Source organism: Onychostoma macrolepis, chromosome 16 (genome assembly GCF_012432095.1).
Source record: "Onychostoma macrolepis isolate SWU-2019 chromosome 16, ASM1243209v1, whole genome shotgun sequence".
In the NCBI taxonomy this organism is placed as follows: Eukaryota; Metazoa; Chordata; class Actinopteri; order Cypriniformes; family Cyprinidae; genus Onychostoma; species Onychostoma macrolepis.
The window spans coordinates 34,247,999-34,265,464 of NC_081170.1; the positions used below are offsets into that span (position 1 = coordinate 34,247,999).

At 37.3% G+C, this 17,466-nt stretch overlaps 1 protein-coding gene across 1 annotated transcript in view; it reads right to left on the reverse strand.

Annotated features, from left to right (window-relative positions):
• Positions 1 to 286: 286 nt before the first annotated feature.
• The window catches only part of bckdhb (branched chain keto acid dehydrogenase E1 subunit beta), an 85,836-nt gene continuing 68,656 nt past the window's right edge, over positions 287 to 17,466 (reverse strand). Inside the window, exons 9-11 of the mRNA XM_058747533.1 lie at positions 12,807 to 12,893; positions 1,974 to 2,138; positions 287 to 560 (exon numbers count right to left, since the gene is read on the reverse strand). Of these exons, the coding sequence (XP_058603516.1) occupies positions 1,998 to 2,138; positions 12,807 to 12,893 (228 nt within the window). The 3' untranslated portion in view covers positions 287 to 560; positions 1,974 to 1,997. The remainder of the gene's footprint in view (positions 561 to 1,973; positions 2,139 to 12,806; positions 12,894 to 17,466) is intronic.

The following is a 17,466-nucleotide window of genomic DNA, read 5'->3' on the forward strand; positions in this document are numbered from 1 at the left end:
TAAGTGAGTAATGACAGTGTGTGAGCGACGGACGCTAGAATACACTCAACCTGAGGTCATCTGAGCGCCGCGCCCAGCACCGAGCCGCTGCGGTCACACAACACCAAAATGAAAGACGCCGATTTATCTTTATATTCTGTCCACGGTTTGTGGTTTAAGTCTTGCTCGGCATCCGTCTCTGTCGACAACACAGTAAAGCTGCAGCTAGGTTTAGAAGAGAGATTTATTCAATTAAACCAAAGATGGTACATTCAGCAACTCACCAATAAAACAGTAACACACAAGGTCCAGTCTCAATTAAGTTTAATAACAAAAAACTAAACGGAAGATGGTGACATCCAGGTAACAGCGAGAGCACAGACGGAAGAGCACAGCAGCCGTGTGAAGTCCACATGTTAGTGTTCAGAAACCACATTTATTCTCTAGACACATGATCAAGGACGTTCCTGTCCGGTGACATGGTCCCATCTACAGGTAGAAACCTAGTTAGCTGTGATGGTGGAGTTATTGACAGGTTTGTTCAGTGATGTAGAGGAGGACGAGTTCTCGATCTGTGCCGCCTGTGAACGAGAAAAGAAGGTTCAAATGCTGGTACAGTAGCAGATGGGTTCTAGGTCTGTGTGCATTCCTTGCTGCTCACGTGACTTCAGTTTTGCTTGTTCTACATGGCAACACCATCTACAGACTGTGTCCCAACTGTGTAATAACCTGTAACAGCCAAATATGTTTGGAATTACACTGAAGTGAAAATAAACTGAACCTGGAGCCTGAACGCAAGCAGCGTGAATCTGGTAATGGAGCGCCGCTGTCAACAGCCTGGTCTTACCAGAACACAGTAAAGTTATCTGAGGTATAAGAGCATGTATGAATCTGTACTTGATATCGATTCAGTTTAACACTAGAAACCCAACAGCATCATAACTGATATGTGAATTTCTAATCCCTTTAAATGATCTGCAAACTTTGAAAAACCAGTCACACACACAATCTACAATCTACATGCCTTCTGTCGTCTGATTGATCTTTACTGATTTTGATCAAATAAATGTAAGAATAGCTGTGATATTGTTAGTAATATTTACTGGACTGAAGCAGCCTGGCTGTACTTGATTATCCAGACATCATTTATTTAAGAAAAATCAGTGAGTCTCAAATCTGATCATCAGGGTTTTGAGGAACGTTTATTTGTTCATCTCTCAATCATCATATGCGTATTGCATTGCATTATACATTTTGATGATTTCAATTGAATCTTACAAAGACATATTACTGGGAGATAAATAGCAGCATCTGCACCAAACTGCAGTTCCTTATCCTCAAAATATCATACTACATGAGACATAAATGCTTGATGCATGAAATATTATACTGAAAAAACATATGCAATTTTTATTATTTTTAAAAGATCCAGTTTAACTCCTTCCCCGCCAATGATGGAATTTTCCAGCTTTCTGTGTTTTCACTGTTATACGGTAGGAGGCGCTATTATGCATCTTCTGAAAGAGTACTGAACGCCTGCATCAGAACTCGGGCGAAGAAGCATAAACAAGTGATTGCATATGAAGGAAGATGCATGTAAAATACCATGATCATCAAACAACTGCCTAACTTTACGGAATGAAATCACGATCCAGGAAGTGGTATAGGAACGTATTAGTCATGGAAACGACTGACTCCATCCATTTTCTCAGCTTTTTGTTCAAAATGTTGCTATTTTCAAGTGTTGATAAAAAAAATGCTTGAGGCTCTGTTCATTGTTTCGGCACATTGAATGTTTAGATATTTAAACAACAATATATTCTGAGTTCCATTAAACGTTTGTGAAAAGGATAAAAAATGCTGGCAGTGGCTGGCAACTTAAAAAAAAAAAAAAAAAAAAATGCAAGCAGGGAAAGAGTTAAACATTTAGTATTTCATATGTCAGGATTAACAGGGTTAAATAATAATGGTACATTAAAAAAAAAAAACCCTACCTTTTGATCATATGATCAGCTGCTTTAGTAGTTGATCATACGCTTGACCGCCTCGAAGCACTTCCACTTGTCAGGGATGTAGAAGGGCTCAAAGATGTGCGGGAAGGGCGTATCATACCCACAAACCCTGCTGATGGGAGCCTCCAAGTTGAGGAAACACTCCTCCTACAGAGAACACAGTCAGCTCCATTAACACTGTACCATACAAAGAAATGTTCCTCTCAGAACCCATACAAAGGGTGTCAATACTTATGAAATCAATTATTTTCACATTATCGAGATCTGATTTCACTTCTATTCCACAAAAACTCAGAGGCTTCAGAAAGTTCATAAAGAGATCATAAAATTCAAACAATCACTCTTATATGATGAAGAGATTTCATTTAGGCTTTTATTTACATATAAACCTTGACCAATGCATATACATATAGAGCTCATCAAATATGGTAAACAGAAGCTCAAACATGCTTGTTTGATGTGAAAGAACCAACAGGTTTAGTGTTGTACATCAACATATTGATTAAACCACTTGATTCAATGTTTTTTCATCTTGAAGCTAGATTTTCAATGGCAGGTTTCAACAGAAGGTTTCACTAAAGGTGCAATATGCATTGATACAATATTTTAAATTGTTCTCTGATATCTACATGTCAGAAGGTATGTGGCTTCGGTAAGGACAAATATTCTCCAGAAACGGTTCTACATGTGCATTTACAACCCTAGGATTTCTCCCTAGAATGAAATGGTCTGTTATTGCCTTATTTGGAAGGGTCATGAATAATAATGTTGAGCTCTGCTCTGATTGGCTGTTTCACAGTGCGGCTCATTTCAGTAGCTCACCGCAGGAAGGAAACACAGGGAAAATATATAATTCAATACCTTTTCCTCGCAGTTATATTGCCGGGTAATTATACTGTATATAAAAATGCGGGCATCATGGAGCTGCTATTAATATGCCGGGGATTGAAACCGCTTTCGAATGCACAATTGCTTTTTAGTTTCACTTTCACTTTCGAGATTCGCGATCGCACAAACTCTGTTTATACTATGGAGCGGCAGTACTTACCACACATTTTACAAAATCAGATGCTTGTCAGTGGTGCTCAGGATCTGTAATTCATTCGCCATCATCCTCAGTCATCTCTCCTTACTCTGTTTATGTGGTAAGTGAAATCTTATGTACTGTAATGTAACAGGCTACAGCTAACCATGTCCTTTTAGAGGCTCTGGTTATTTTATTAGAACACGTTATTTGCTTTCCGTGCCTTTCTGAATACAGACACCAACCCATCCCTGCACTTCACATCTCCTGCACAGCCTGGAACATAACGTTTATTTCCATGATCTGCCATTTTTGCTGTTGTCCTCGCTTGTTTCTTCACAATACCTGCAGAACTTCTGATGAATCGGCTGGCAGCTGGCCTAGAACATGGGCGGGTATATGCAAATGTTGGGGACGTAACTATTAGTGATCTCGACTGTAACGTCACAGTCGGTGTTATGTTCCGATTCGCCTATTTTTCAGTGGTCTTTTGCATTCAGATTTACATAAGGAGGAAACAATGGTGTTTGAGGCTCATGGTATGTCATTTCAAATGTACAGAACTCTTCTTATTCAACTATGCCAAGGTAAATACAGTTTTCCATTCTATGGCACCTTTAAAAATATCTGCATTTGTGTTTTAATTTGTGTACTGAAAGAATTGTGGGAAGCTTAATGCTAGTGACATTGAGGTCATGTGACTTTAGTGTATTTCGTTCTGTAGTCTAGCTCAGTATTTCACTTGTGGTGATTTTATTTTGGCTTTAGGTTCATTTGTGAAGACTATCTTCTCAGACTTTTGTTGGTCACAGTTTATTTTCTGCAATAATCCAAAGCCAGTGGAAAAATCCTACTGGGTTTTGGTCGAGGCAAGATTTAACCAGACATAGTAAAAAACCAACGCTGAACCAAAGAACATGACCTGAATATGGAGGAACAAGAACTGAATTACAGTGTCCAAATCAAGAGCAACATGATCAACAGCAACGAATGGAAAAATCTGAGTTTTTGTCCTCAGTCGTGACCCCAACAAGCAGTTGGTTTCTATTTAAGCTTTTAGTGCAGCTTTTGGAGGACTATAAAGAAGGTATCAAGCCCCAAATGGAAGCTGAACAAACCCGATTGCCAAATGACAGAAGACTAAAAACACTACACTTATTTGCACATAACCATCAAAACTTGATCAGAAAAACAAAACAAAAAAAACATTAACAGAATCTAATGTTTCCCCTCATACAAAGCCAACACTGAAATCTACCGTCTATGAAAATACCTCCAACTCTTGATGGACGCTCACTGTCAAAATCAGAACACGTAAAACACATGAGTCAAGCGTGAAACGTGTCGCACTTTGGGCGAACTCCTTCGTCTGCTGGCGTGTTCTGAAGTGGCTACAAAAGAGCGTCAAGCTTCATTAAAAGGGCTTTGTGCTTGCCTTACACGACGGCCTGTATAAACACAAAAATGTGTTTCGGATTTGCATCAGGAGGCAGTTCCAGCTCTGAGGAGAGATGTCAGGAAAGGCTCTGCAGGTCCTGGATGCTCGAGTCCGGCCCGCCGCTCAGCGGTCACAACCAGCTTGGCATCCGGCTGCTCGGCTACACATAATCACCGCTTTGGGATTTGATGTGGCACGACGAACCTAGTGCTTCTGCTGCTCAGAAATAGTTTTATCTACACAGGATGAATCTGAATCGTGCGGTTTGTAATGACTGGAAATGGACTCCAGGAAAGGACACATCAGGACAGCGGCTGATAGACAGCAGTTAAAATCAGACGCGAAACGTTCGTTCGCTTCAGTTCACTCCAACACTTTCGTGCAATGTAGGAAAACAATGTGCTCTCAAACGTTTGATGTTTTTGGCATTTACGTTTGTTCATTCATGTTTCCATCCTCCCTTCCACCATCACGGCTAGGTTAATGGTGGATGTTATTGAAAAAGCAGCATAAAACTAGTTTAGTAGTAGCCCACAAATGTAAACACACAGCAAACCAATCTAAAACCAGCTAAAGCAAGGCACCACACTGTGTGTTATATTTTAGGGGTTAAAACCCATTTGCTGGCCTGAATCACCACAATACATATTTAGTAAATTACCCTCAGTTTTATAGACATGGGGTAATTTGGGGTCATTCTTTTTTTTTAGTTCAAAAGCGGAGGAGTACACCTGCCAACCTGGATCACGAGAAGAGTGGAAACCTCTAAATACTCTTACTGGAAAATCAGGAGAACAGAGAAGTGCAGTCAGGCCAATGCATGTGGACTGCAAACACGCCTGAATTACTTCAGTTTCCCCAACATATGAGAAGAGCATCATTATATTATTAACTTGTCAGTGTAATGATAACTGGACAGTTCAAATTAAAAACAGGAGTCAAACGCTACTTGCTTTCTAAATTTGTTATAGGATGTGATGATTCATATATTTGTAAATGTGGCTTAAGGGACTAAATACTTGTTAGAGCCACTGTACACATATATGGATGTCATCAAAAATACAGTAAAAACAGCAGTATTGTGAAATATTATTACAATTTAATAACGGTTTTCTATGTGAATACACGTTAAAATGAATAAAAATACACTGTGATCAAAGCTGAATGTTCAGCATCATTACTCCAGTCTTCAGTGTCACATGATCTTCAGAAATCATTCTAATATGCTGATTTGCTGCTCAAGAAACATTTCTGGTTATTATCAATGTTTTGATAAAAGAAAGTTAAAAAGAACAGCCTTTATTTGAAACAGAAATCATTTGTAACATTAACGTCTTCTAGTGTGACTTTTGATAAATGCATCTCTACATTAAAGTAAAAAATAAATAAAAACTAACCTCAAACATTTGCATGGTAGTATATATACACACAAATATACACATGCATCTATATATCTATATATCTATATATCTATCTATATATATATATATATATATATATCTATGCATTTATATATGCACTGCCTCACAAACAAATTTTTGGCTTTCAGATTGGAAACAGCAACAGCCGCAGATTAGAGAGTATTCAAAGACTAGCGTGACACGGAAATGCCAATATTACCGACCATGAGAGCCAAAAAAGACAATTGTGAAGTGTGTATTTGAGCCCAAAGCCATATGAAGACAGACGTTCTCAAACACTCGTACTCTGAAAAAAGTTGAAACACAGTGTCAAAGAAAGCAGAAAATCCACTGACATAAGGTTCAGTGCCAATGAATTTATCATGTTTCCCATGTAATACCACATGAAATACAAAATCAGTATTAATGAGGCTGTTTATGACCTGTCATTACTGATAAAAACGAAGTATGGAAATCTTTTAGTTCTGGGACACATACTGTAACTTCCCGGCTGTTAACTGGAGAACTAGAAGCAGTAAATCTTCTCCAGGAGTCACTTAGAGTCACTGACATTGTTACAGAAGCTCCTCTGAGTCACTCAGATCCTTCGGTTCCCTTTAAAAGCCGTACATGACACACCAATCTGAAACGCTGATCTCAAAGGCCATTTTTAGACAATCATTCTGAACTTCATGCTATTTTTCGCTTGATAACCCGGTCAGCGTTAGAGCATGTCAGAAGACTTCACTGTCACTGAGAGCAGAGCCATCAAATCATCTCAGCGCAGGAACTAATGTCAGGACTGGATATTTCTCATGTTTTTACCCATGAGCTTCTACAAATCAGAGCTGCGTGACATTCAGAATCAGAAATGATTTGTTATATCTGCCTTTTAAATCACATTTCCTGAATATGAACTGAAGCAGCCATCAGAATGCAGAACTGTAATATGAATTTAACGAAGCTGAATTAAAAATGGAATGATGTTCTAAGAAACTCATTTGATTATACAGTCATGGCCAAAAATATCAGCACCCTTGGTAAATATAATAATAGAAGGCTGTGAAAATTAATCTGCATTGTTAATCCTTTTGATCTTTTATTTGAAAAATTCACAAAAATCTAACCTTTCATTGGATAAGAAGAATTTAAAATGGGGGGCAATATCATTATGAAATAAATGTTATTCTCTAATACACGTTTGACACAATTATCGGCACCCCTAAAAATTCTTATGAGTAAAATATCTCTGAAGTATACTCCATTCATATTCACAATTTTGAGCACTCCAGGGTGATTATGAACATGAGATTATCCAGCCATGGCTTCCTGTTTCACAGAAATGTAAATAGGAGGGAAAACAAAGCCCAAATTCCCTTAATCATCCATCACAATGAGAAAAACCAAAGAATATATTTCTGATGTGCAGCAAAAGATAATTGAGCTTCACAAATTAGTGAAGTGGCTTTAAGAAAAGAGCTAGAGCAGTGAAAATTCCCATTTCCACCATCAGGGCAATAATTAAGAATTTACAATCAACATAAAATGTTACGAAACTGCCTGGAAGAGGACGTGTGTCTATATTGTCCTAATGCACGGCGAGAAGGAGAGTTTGAGTGGCTAAAGACTATCCAAGGACCACAGCTGGAGAATTGCAGAAAAAAGTTGAGTCTCGGGGTCAGAAAACCTTTAAATAAATTGTCAAACAGCACCTACATCACCACATGTTGATCGGGAGGGTTTCAAGAGAAATTCTCCTCGCTCATCCAAAAACAAACTCCAGCATATTCAGCTATCAGACACGACTGGAACTTCAAATGGGACTGGCTTCTATGGTCAGATGAAACTAAACAATGAGCTTTTTAGCAGCAAACACTCAAGATGAGTTTGGTGAACACAGAGATAAAAAGTACCCCATGTGTACAATGAAATATACTGCTGTATTTTTGATGTTGTGGGCCTATATTTCTGCTGGAGGTCCTGGACATCTTGTTTAGACGCATGGCATCATGGATTCTATCAAATACCAACAGATAAAAAAATCAATAAGTGACTGACTCTGTTAGAAATATTATAATGGGCCATGTTTGGATCTTCCAACCGTACAATAATCCAAACACAAACCTCAAAAACAACACAAAAATGGGTCACTGAGCACAAAACCAAGCTTCTGCTGGCCATTCCAGTCCTCTGACCTGAACCCTGTAGAAAATGAGTGAACTGAGGAGAAGCACCACCAACATGGAGCTGTGAATCTAAAGGGTCTGGAGTGATTCTGGATGAAGGAATGGTCTCTGATCGCTTGTCAGGTGTCTCTAACCTCATCAGGCATTATTTTCATTATTAATGAAAATTTTGAGCTGTTAAACTGGCAAATGGAGGTTTCAAAAAGTATTGAATAAAAGGGTGCCGTTAATTGTGGCCAACGTGTATTAGAGAAAAAGATTTATTTCATGATATTGCCCCCCATTTTAAATTCTTATCCAATGAAAGGTTAGATTTTTGTGAATTTTTAAAATAAAAGATCAAAAGGATTAACAATGCAGATTAATTTTCACAGCCTTCTTTGATCATATTTACCAAGGGTGCCGATATTTTTGGCCATGATTGTATATACATACACCCACAAACATTTCATTAATTAACTTTCAATTGGTAGAAGTGTGCTCCTATTACCTCTGATTTTGCTGTCCATATGCTTTGCTTTATTCATGTGGAAGTAGTATGTTAGTTAGTTTACATGAAAAATAGTTGCAATGTAATAGAAGTAGTGACACATTTTCATCTGTCTGAGCAAAACTGATTATTAAAGACAGCAAATGTAGGGCGGGACTTGGTTCTATGCTTCAGTTATTGATTGGATGTTGAGATGTGGGCGTGGCACTTACTGAATGCAAGCTATGCAAATGATTGTAAGAAAGGGGCGGAGTTTAAGTAGATTAAATGATGGAGTCGTCGTCATTCACCAGAACATCATTTTCTTGAAACATTACGAGGTCAAGGAATTTAACAAATTAAACATATGCATGGGTCAATCATTCACAAGATTATCGATAACATTTAGAAAAAGAGCATTTATTTAGCATTTAGAAACAGGATCAATTTTTCACTTCTATCCAACTTTAAGCTAATGAAACTCTTCTGCTGAGTGAATTGCAATTCAGGAAATTCTTCCTGTTACTCCAATTCAAATCCTGTGTGATGATTCACTTTCAAATGAATTCAGATTCACACTCAGGATATGGAAGGAGACAGTTCAACCCTTCTGCAGACACATGATCAGATGCCGTCTGAAACATGCTTGCATCATAAATGCACACTAAACTAGAGGAGAACACTAGCCACAAACCCATTCACACCTCTCACACACACACACACACACGCTTAAATTCCAGAGGAATCTGGCTGCTTTATTCATACACACAGAGCGAGACAGATGATATTGAATATAATTCCAACTATTCCATGAAGTTGTCCAGGAACACAGAGATCAATGTGAAAAATATCCCTGTTCCAGGCCCTGGTCCAGGAATAACAGTACGCTGTCACAGTCTCAGCTTCTGTTAGATCCTCTGCTCAATGATTTCAGCTTCTCTGCTGTATGACTGTGTCTCTACTGTGATAGAATAACACAAAGACTTTTATCATTTCTGCACAAATCGTGAGTGGTGTTTGCCTCTGAAAACTCTGTCAGCACAATGACAAGCTGCTGAGGGCATCTAGCAGGATGGTACTATACGGTTACCCTTTCTAGGGTGTTTGGGGTGATTTTGAACACCTTACCTATGCGTTTGCTAAGTTGTTGCCATGTAAAATTTGCATTTTAGTGAGAGAGAGAGAAAAAAAAAGTGTACAAGTGTGTAAGTATTGTAATAAAAAAAAAAAAGTCAAATGAAGCATTACCAAGGCAGCACTGTTTGTATCTTTTGCACTGTAAAACGTTCAGTGAAATACTCATCCAAGATGGCAGATGGAGTGAAATTTTTATTATAAATATAAAAATTTCATTAATATTGCAAAGTACAGATAAAAAAAGTTATATCAATCTGATGGGATTTTACAGAAAATAAGTCACACCATTTTTGACGATGGTCAAACAGGGAAGAAAAAAATTATATATATTATTATTATTCAATTTTATTATTACATTCAGAAATAATGTAAAATACTAGTAAATAAATTGAAATGTTTACAAATATTATAAACACTATAAAATTGTATTTTATTTTCCCTCACTCCACAAAAACCTTTCAAATTAAAAGGTATACACAAAAATAGAAAAAAATAGAAGTACAAAATAAATTACAGTGCCTTTCATTCTAAACAACGTTATAAACATCAAGTGAAACTGCAACTACCAGCATGTGTGAGATTCAGTACACAAATAGACGTCTTACCTTACCATGTTAAAGTTAAATATGAGGAGAGATAAAAACCGAAAGCCTCAAGTTAAAACACTTCTGTACGAACACACAGACCAACAACACTGACTGTTATTAACAGCTATTTTCCAAATTAAAAAAACACAGATAATTAATGAAAAGCAAAACCATTTATGATCTACAGCATTTTTTCAACTTCACTATATTCAATGATGCAAATGGGATTAAGGATTAAAAATTAAAGAAAGGAGGAAAGTAAAACTAATATAATTAAAGTTTAAAGTAAAAATATACAAATAAATCCCCTGAAAATAAATATATACATGAATAAATGTGATGAGATGTGAGGATTTGGGAAGAAAAACAAGTGTAGTTCAGTGAAATAACTCAGTATTGTAAAGCTGCAAAGCTGACATCACGACCAAATTTATGGGTTCATGCACCTCTCACGTGGATCCAAATGTTTCCATATTCACAATGTAATGTTTGGTTGCTAAACTATTTATTATGCAAGCCTGTACTTCACTCCTGTCCCAATATCCATGTAAAATGAAACCTTCCTTAATTGCATTACATGGTATGTTTATGAAATAAAAAGACTTGCATTCGGGAACATACTGTAATTGTTGACAGTATTTAAATTTTTGGCTGAACTAACCTTTTAAATACAACAGAACACAGTTCTGTTTTTTCAGAATTTGTCTTGAGGGAAGTAACTTGCAGTTTAGTCGATCCATTATTTCAGGCTGGATAGCAGTGCATGAAACACTGTCAGAGTATTTCAGTATGATGTTCTGTTCACAGTGGCAGATAGGCTATATGCTTGATTATTAATAATTAACTAATTTTGTTTATTTAATATTGTGATTTTTAAAGTAGTTACCTAAAAACATTCAAATTAAATAGTTACAATAGTGTTTGCTATGGTATTGAAATTGGAACTAACTGTGAAACTATCTGTGAAATCTTACTGATATGTGACCCTGGACCACAAAACCAGTCTTAAGTCGCTGGGGTATATTTGTAGCAATAGCCAACAATACATTGTATGGGTCAAAATGATCAATTTTTCTTTTATGCCAAAAATCATTAGGATATTAAGTAAAGATCATGTTCCATGAAGATATTTTGTAAATTTCTTACCGTAAATATATCAGAACTTCATTTTTTGATTAGTAATATGCTTTGCTAAGAACTTCATTTGGACAACTTTAAAGGCGATTTTCTCAATATTCAGATTTTTTTGCACCCTCAGATTCCAGATTTTCAAATAGTTGCATCTCGGCCAAATATTGTCCTATCCTAACAAACATACATTAATGGAATGATTATTTATTCAGCTTTCATTTGATGTATAAATCTCAATTTCAAAAAATTAGCACTTAAGACTGGTTTTGTGGTCCAGGGTCACATATTAGTAACAACAACTGAAATGCTGGTATCGTGACAACACTAGACTGCAAAAATGGCATGTGTGTTATATTGGGTGTTTAGGTAAAGGGCAGAAACGTTAGCAGCCGTTATCGCAGACGTCAGTAGCTTTACCACAGCTCAGGCTAAAAGCCTTTTTTAGCATCTTTTTTGTTCAATGCCATTATCTGGGCACATCCGGCTGACTCACCAGCGCCCAGTGTGTCTACCCCGCTCACAGGTGCTTTAACAAACTCTGACGTCAATGGAAACGTGACTGATAATTGTGTTTAAAGGCCAGCCCTGCATCTATGCATGGACCAATCTCTTGAGAAAGTTTCCACCATCAGCACGAGCTCCGAGGCCCAAAACACTCATGAATGTGAACACGACCGATCAAAAGCTTGAGGTCAGCACATACTTCAACTCAGCAAGGATGCATTAAATCGATCAAAAGTGATAATAAAAGACATCTATAATGTTAGATTTCTATGTTAAATTAAATGCTGTTCTTTTCAACTTTCAGTTCATCAAAGAATCCTTAAAAAGCGTTTCCGCAAAACTATAACTGTTTTCAGCATTGATAATATTAAGAAATGTTTCTTGAAACACTTTGACCCTCAGTTTGAATCCAAAAAATAAGGCAGATTGCCCCTTGACTAACTACTAGTTGGTCAGACTAGTTCTTAAGCCAGTCTGCTTCTGAATTTCAAGGATTCAAAGAAAGGACTTGCGTTGTTGTGAAGACCGGACTTTAACCTGGAAAAAACAAACTAGGAAGGACAAGAGGACACAAAATTTGTTCATTTTGTAATCTTGTTGCTCAACTGACTGTCTGAGCTCATTAAAAATACAACATTCCTCAGATGCATCCTTGATATCAAGAACACATCCAGAGATTTCCTGAGTTCTGAAGGTTGATGACGTAGTACAAGAAGATTTCCTTAAGAATGCATAGCTGAGTTTTAACGTAGAGGCTAAGTTTATGCAACTAGTCACAGGTCTACCAATAAAAGGCAAAATTTTTATTCCTTAAGTCCAAAGATTATTTAGTTATAGTGTCAAAAACAGAAAATGAACACTAATGAAACGCTTCTGCATTCTGCTCCACATGTAAAGCATGACATCCACAAGAGTCTTGATTTCCCATCTGATTCTCACCTGAACCGTAGAGCTGATCTCAGCTGCGAATCCTCCGGTCACCGGAGCCTCATGACTGATGAGCAGCCGGCCCGTCTTCACCACCGACTGGAAGAGAGAGAACATGAGCTGTTATTAAGTCTATTTTAAATCAAAAAGAGACATGGAAACATGCACAAGCCTCAATATTTTATCTTTACTAGGTAATAATATAATTCTGGCTCTGAATTCCAGCCCCTGAAACCAAAAGCTAAATATGAAATCAAATTGTTGCATTTTTACACCCCTAAATTTTTCACAGTTCATACCAAACAGGCAGCATTGCAGCACATTGTAAAGTAAGGTACACAAACTCGTGAAACATCGGTTTCTTACAGTTTAAGCAACTGTAGTTTGATTCTGTCTCAGGACATTTCTAAACCCAATCAACCAAAGGTGAGGTCTTTAGAGAGTCAAAACATGACGTTCAAACAAGGAACACAAAAACGTTCCTGTCAAAAAAAAATCTGCTACGTTTACATACACCAAAATAATCGGTAACACTTTATTTTGATGGTCCCTTTTGAACATTCAGTTAACAATAAGTAACTTTGCACTTACTTGTTGACAAACTCTCAGTAGAGTAGTAGGCTGTCTGATTAATATCTGCCAACTCTTTATGGTGATAGTCTCCCAACAGATAATCTACTGACTATAAGTAACTTTGCAAGTATGTCAACTTATTCTAACCCTAACCCTACCAATCTACTTATACTGTACTAACACTCTAATGAGAGTTAGTGTATTATGTAGGTGCAACGTTACTTATAGTCAACAGAATATGTTAAAGGGACCATCAAAATAAAGTGAAACCAAATAACCCGCTGACAATCAAACTAATAGTTCAAAAAAAGCCTTAATGCAAAGACTTCAAATGCTCCAATTGAGCTCCATCTGAATGAAACATATATTGTATAGAAAGGAACGATTTAGACCTAAAATAATTTGATCAGAAGGAAAAAAACTAAGTATGCAAATGCCTGAATCTTCTCAGTCAGATTCAAAAATACCTTCTTACCAACAAGAATATGTCTATTGACATCTTATGAACTTGCCATTGAATGAAACTGAATATTTAATAAACATTTCTTCAAAATACAAAAATGCATGTCAAATAAAATGTGAATCAATTTTTTTTTAAGGATTCATACAAACGGAACATTTTCTGAAATCGGATTGAATTCATTGAAACTGATGAAAATTAGAGCATGTACACTCTTAAAAATAAAGGTGCTTCACAGAGATGCCATAGAAGAACCATTTTTGGTTCCACAAAGAACTATTCAGTCAAAGGTTCTTTAAAGAACCATCTCTTTCTTACCTTTTTATAATCTGAAGAACCTGACTCGCCACAAAGAACCTTTTGTGAAACAGAAAGGTCCTTCAGATGTTAAAGGTTCTTTATGGCATCGTGAAGCGCCTTTATTTTTAAGAGCGTACACGTGGACACCGATTGTCCACATGAGCACCGCAGCTCATGTATTTGAACACGTGGACACTGCATTTATTAATTAGTGCAGACTGAAAACAACATTTGCTGTTGATTATGGATTTTGTTTGAAGTTCATACTTCACTGTCAATGGTCATTTTGACTCAAGTTAAACAGTCTTTCCGTTAGCCTGATCAAAATAAACAGCAGGTCACAGCTGCAGAGCACTGACCAAACATCAGATTCTACGAGATATGAAACTGACAGATCTTGCTGCAAAGTCAGCTCTTCAAAGGAGAAAAACAGGTGCAGAACAGCACATTATATGACTCATACATGCGCTTGTGATGAGGCACTTCCTGCAGAAAGATCACGGTTTGTTCTGTAATCTGAGTAATTATATAAAAGACTCAAATTTTATTGAGATAAAAAGGACTTAAATGTTTGTCATTTCTTGGTTGCGCATCTGCTGAGAAGAGTATGATGAGGTCTGGATGTTGAGCTGGAAGATGAGCATGTTTCTCCACAAAGACACAGAAGAAACTACACCTGCAACATCCACTGACTTCAATGTGTGAGTCATGTGTGCTGACTGTTGTAATTAAAATGTTAATTCCAGGCATTATTGGTACACGTTCGATTGATCTGTCGAGTACTCAAGTAAACAAACAGGCTGCACAGGCTGACTATTTGACAGAATATCTTTAAAAGATGAGATGCCATGAACCTCATGAACTCTGGAGTGCTCATTGAAAAAGCAACAAGTTGCAAACAAAATGCTTTCCCACTGGACGATGAACTTTGTAGGATTACTCCCAAAAGTGGATTACATGTGGCAAGAAGCCAGTATATTTCACTGGACCTGTTGATTTCCCAGACCTTGCTTTAACATTCAGCTAAACAGATCTTCTTTTAGTTTGACCAGTCCAACAAACTGGTCTTTCCTATAGGCAAAGCATGAAAGTTGCGTGGGGCCGCAAACCACCAGGGGGCCCTCTTGCTCTCAAAGATGATTTAATGACTAGGGCTGTGCGATTAACAGAATTTTAATTTCATTTTTGATTTTGGCTTCCAACGATTATGAAAACACTGTCACATTCCATTTCTTCCCTTTGAAGCGATGCGCTGTCGCACTTCCTATGTTACATCCATATCAGTTAAATCATATGACATGACTATTGTAATATACAGTCTCCTGCCAGGCGTTTTTAACAAAACGTCAAATCACAAATCAAGTGACTCAGCCCCCACCAGAGTGTTTTGAAAAGTGGAAGAGATGCAGGGAGAACTTTAAAGGGGTCATGAACTGAGAAACCAAAATTCTCTTGACCTTTTGACAGTCTAAAACAGTCTAAAAGCTTATATTGAAGGAAGTCTGCCAAAAATGACAGCATTTGGAATGTTCTACTCTATGAAGAGCACCACTTCTGCAGAAGATGATCAACGCCTGCTTCTACAGCACTGCCTGTTTAGCCCCACCCACTGATGGGAGGTAACCACCCTCCGCTTCTCATCGGGCGGTTCTTTGCCTCCACGTCGTGCATTAAAATCCTTTAATGCACGGCTAGCCGTTGATTATCCCTTACATATGATGTAATTTATATTAATATAAATATATACACGTAAATATTTTAAATACCGTATTGACCCGAATATAAGACAATGTTTTTTCCTTGGAAATACATCTGAAAAAACGCGTTCATCTTATATTCAGGGTCTAGACTTTGACATGTCAATAATACACCCACAACAATAGGTGGCGCCAAAAACGCATAAAACGAGTGTGCCATGAAATATGTAATATAATGCGTGTTGTAAAGATCGCGAATGAAAACAAATGAAAAAGAAAAGCTTACAGGAGTCGTGACTGTCATGTTAGCCTGATGGGACCAAACTTCCTCTGTAAGTGATTTTAAAACATAAGACAGTACGCAGATTTAAAGACTACAATAAGATTTCACGTCTACTGATAATAACATTTTGGTAGGCTACTATGAGTTGGATAGCCTAATTGTTATATAATTCAGATGGGCTACCTGTTATTTCAATGGTATATCAAAATTTTCCAATGTCATTGTTGGTACATTTTACCAGTATTTACCATACTTTCAAAACAAAAATTAGAATTGGAAAAATATGCAATATGAAAATAATTTAAGAATAAATGTGTTTTACAGAGAGAGAGAGAGAAAAAAAACAAAAAACCAACAGGTTTCCAACAGGTACATCTGGAAAAAGGGGGGTCGTCTTATAATCAGGGTCGTCTTATATTCGGGACAATACGGTATATATGCTGAATGTGTGTATCTTTATATAATAAATATACACAGTACACACACATATATTATGTAAAAAAAAAAAATTTCTTTTGGATGCGATTAATCAATGTACATTTAATTAAAACGGTGAAGACTATGCAGTGTTTAATTTTCATGCTCCATTTCTGTACAACAGTCTATTATGTTTAGTACGCAAAATCGTTTACTTCATTTGTATCTTTTTTCTATTGTATTTGTCCTATTTTCTTTTTTATTGTATTACTGGCTGTTGTTTGTTGACAGTGAAAGGGTTACTTTTGGGGGGTTTTCCACTGGGTACAGTACCTGGTACCCGGTACTTTTTTCAGTACCACCTCGGTTGAGGTTACAAGCGAACCGTATCGTTACCAAAACGTGACGTGTAAACTCTGCCGATCACTGATTGGCCGGAGAGAATCGTCAAACTTTAAATCGCTGCTAGATTTAAATCCGCACAGCCAGCGAAGGATCGAACGCAACTGTTTTGAATGAGCGCACATTTTTTTAACAAGCAAAAAATGGTTTCGTGGTCTGTTGAGGAAGCACAGACGTTCCTCTCGTTGAGGAGCGGATCCAGAGAGAGCTTGATGGAGTCATGGCAGTAGAGACGGCGCAACTATAACGACATGTGAATAATCCCGCCCACTCTAAAGCGGTACTAAACTGCAGTGGAAATGCAAGCCGAGCTGAGTCGTACCACGCAGTGGAAAAGCGCCATAGGACTGGCACTGCCAGTCTAACATCTTTGGGTAGGTGTGGTTGACTGGGTAAATATCTAGTAAACCAAAGGTTGCAGGTTTAAATCCTGAAACCCTGAGCAACTACCACTGTGTCCTTCCTTCAAATAAAGCTTCTTTATTGGCATTATTGGTTCTTTGAATAACTTTTAGCATCAATTCAATTCCACAAAAGGTT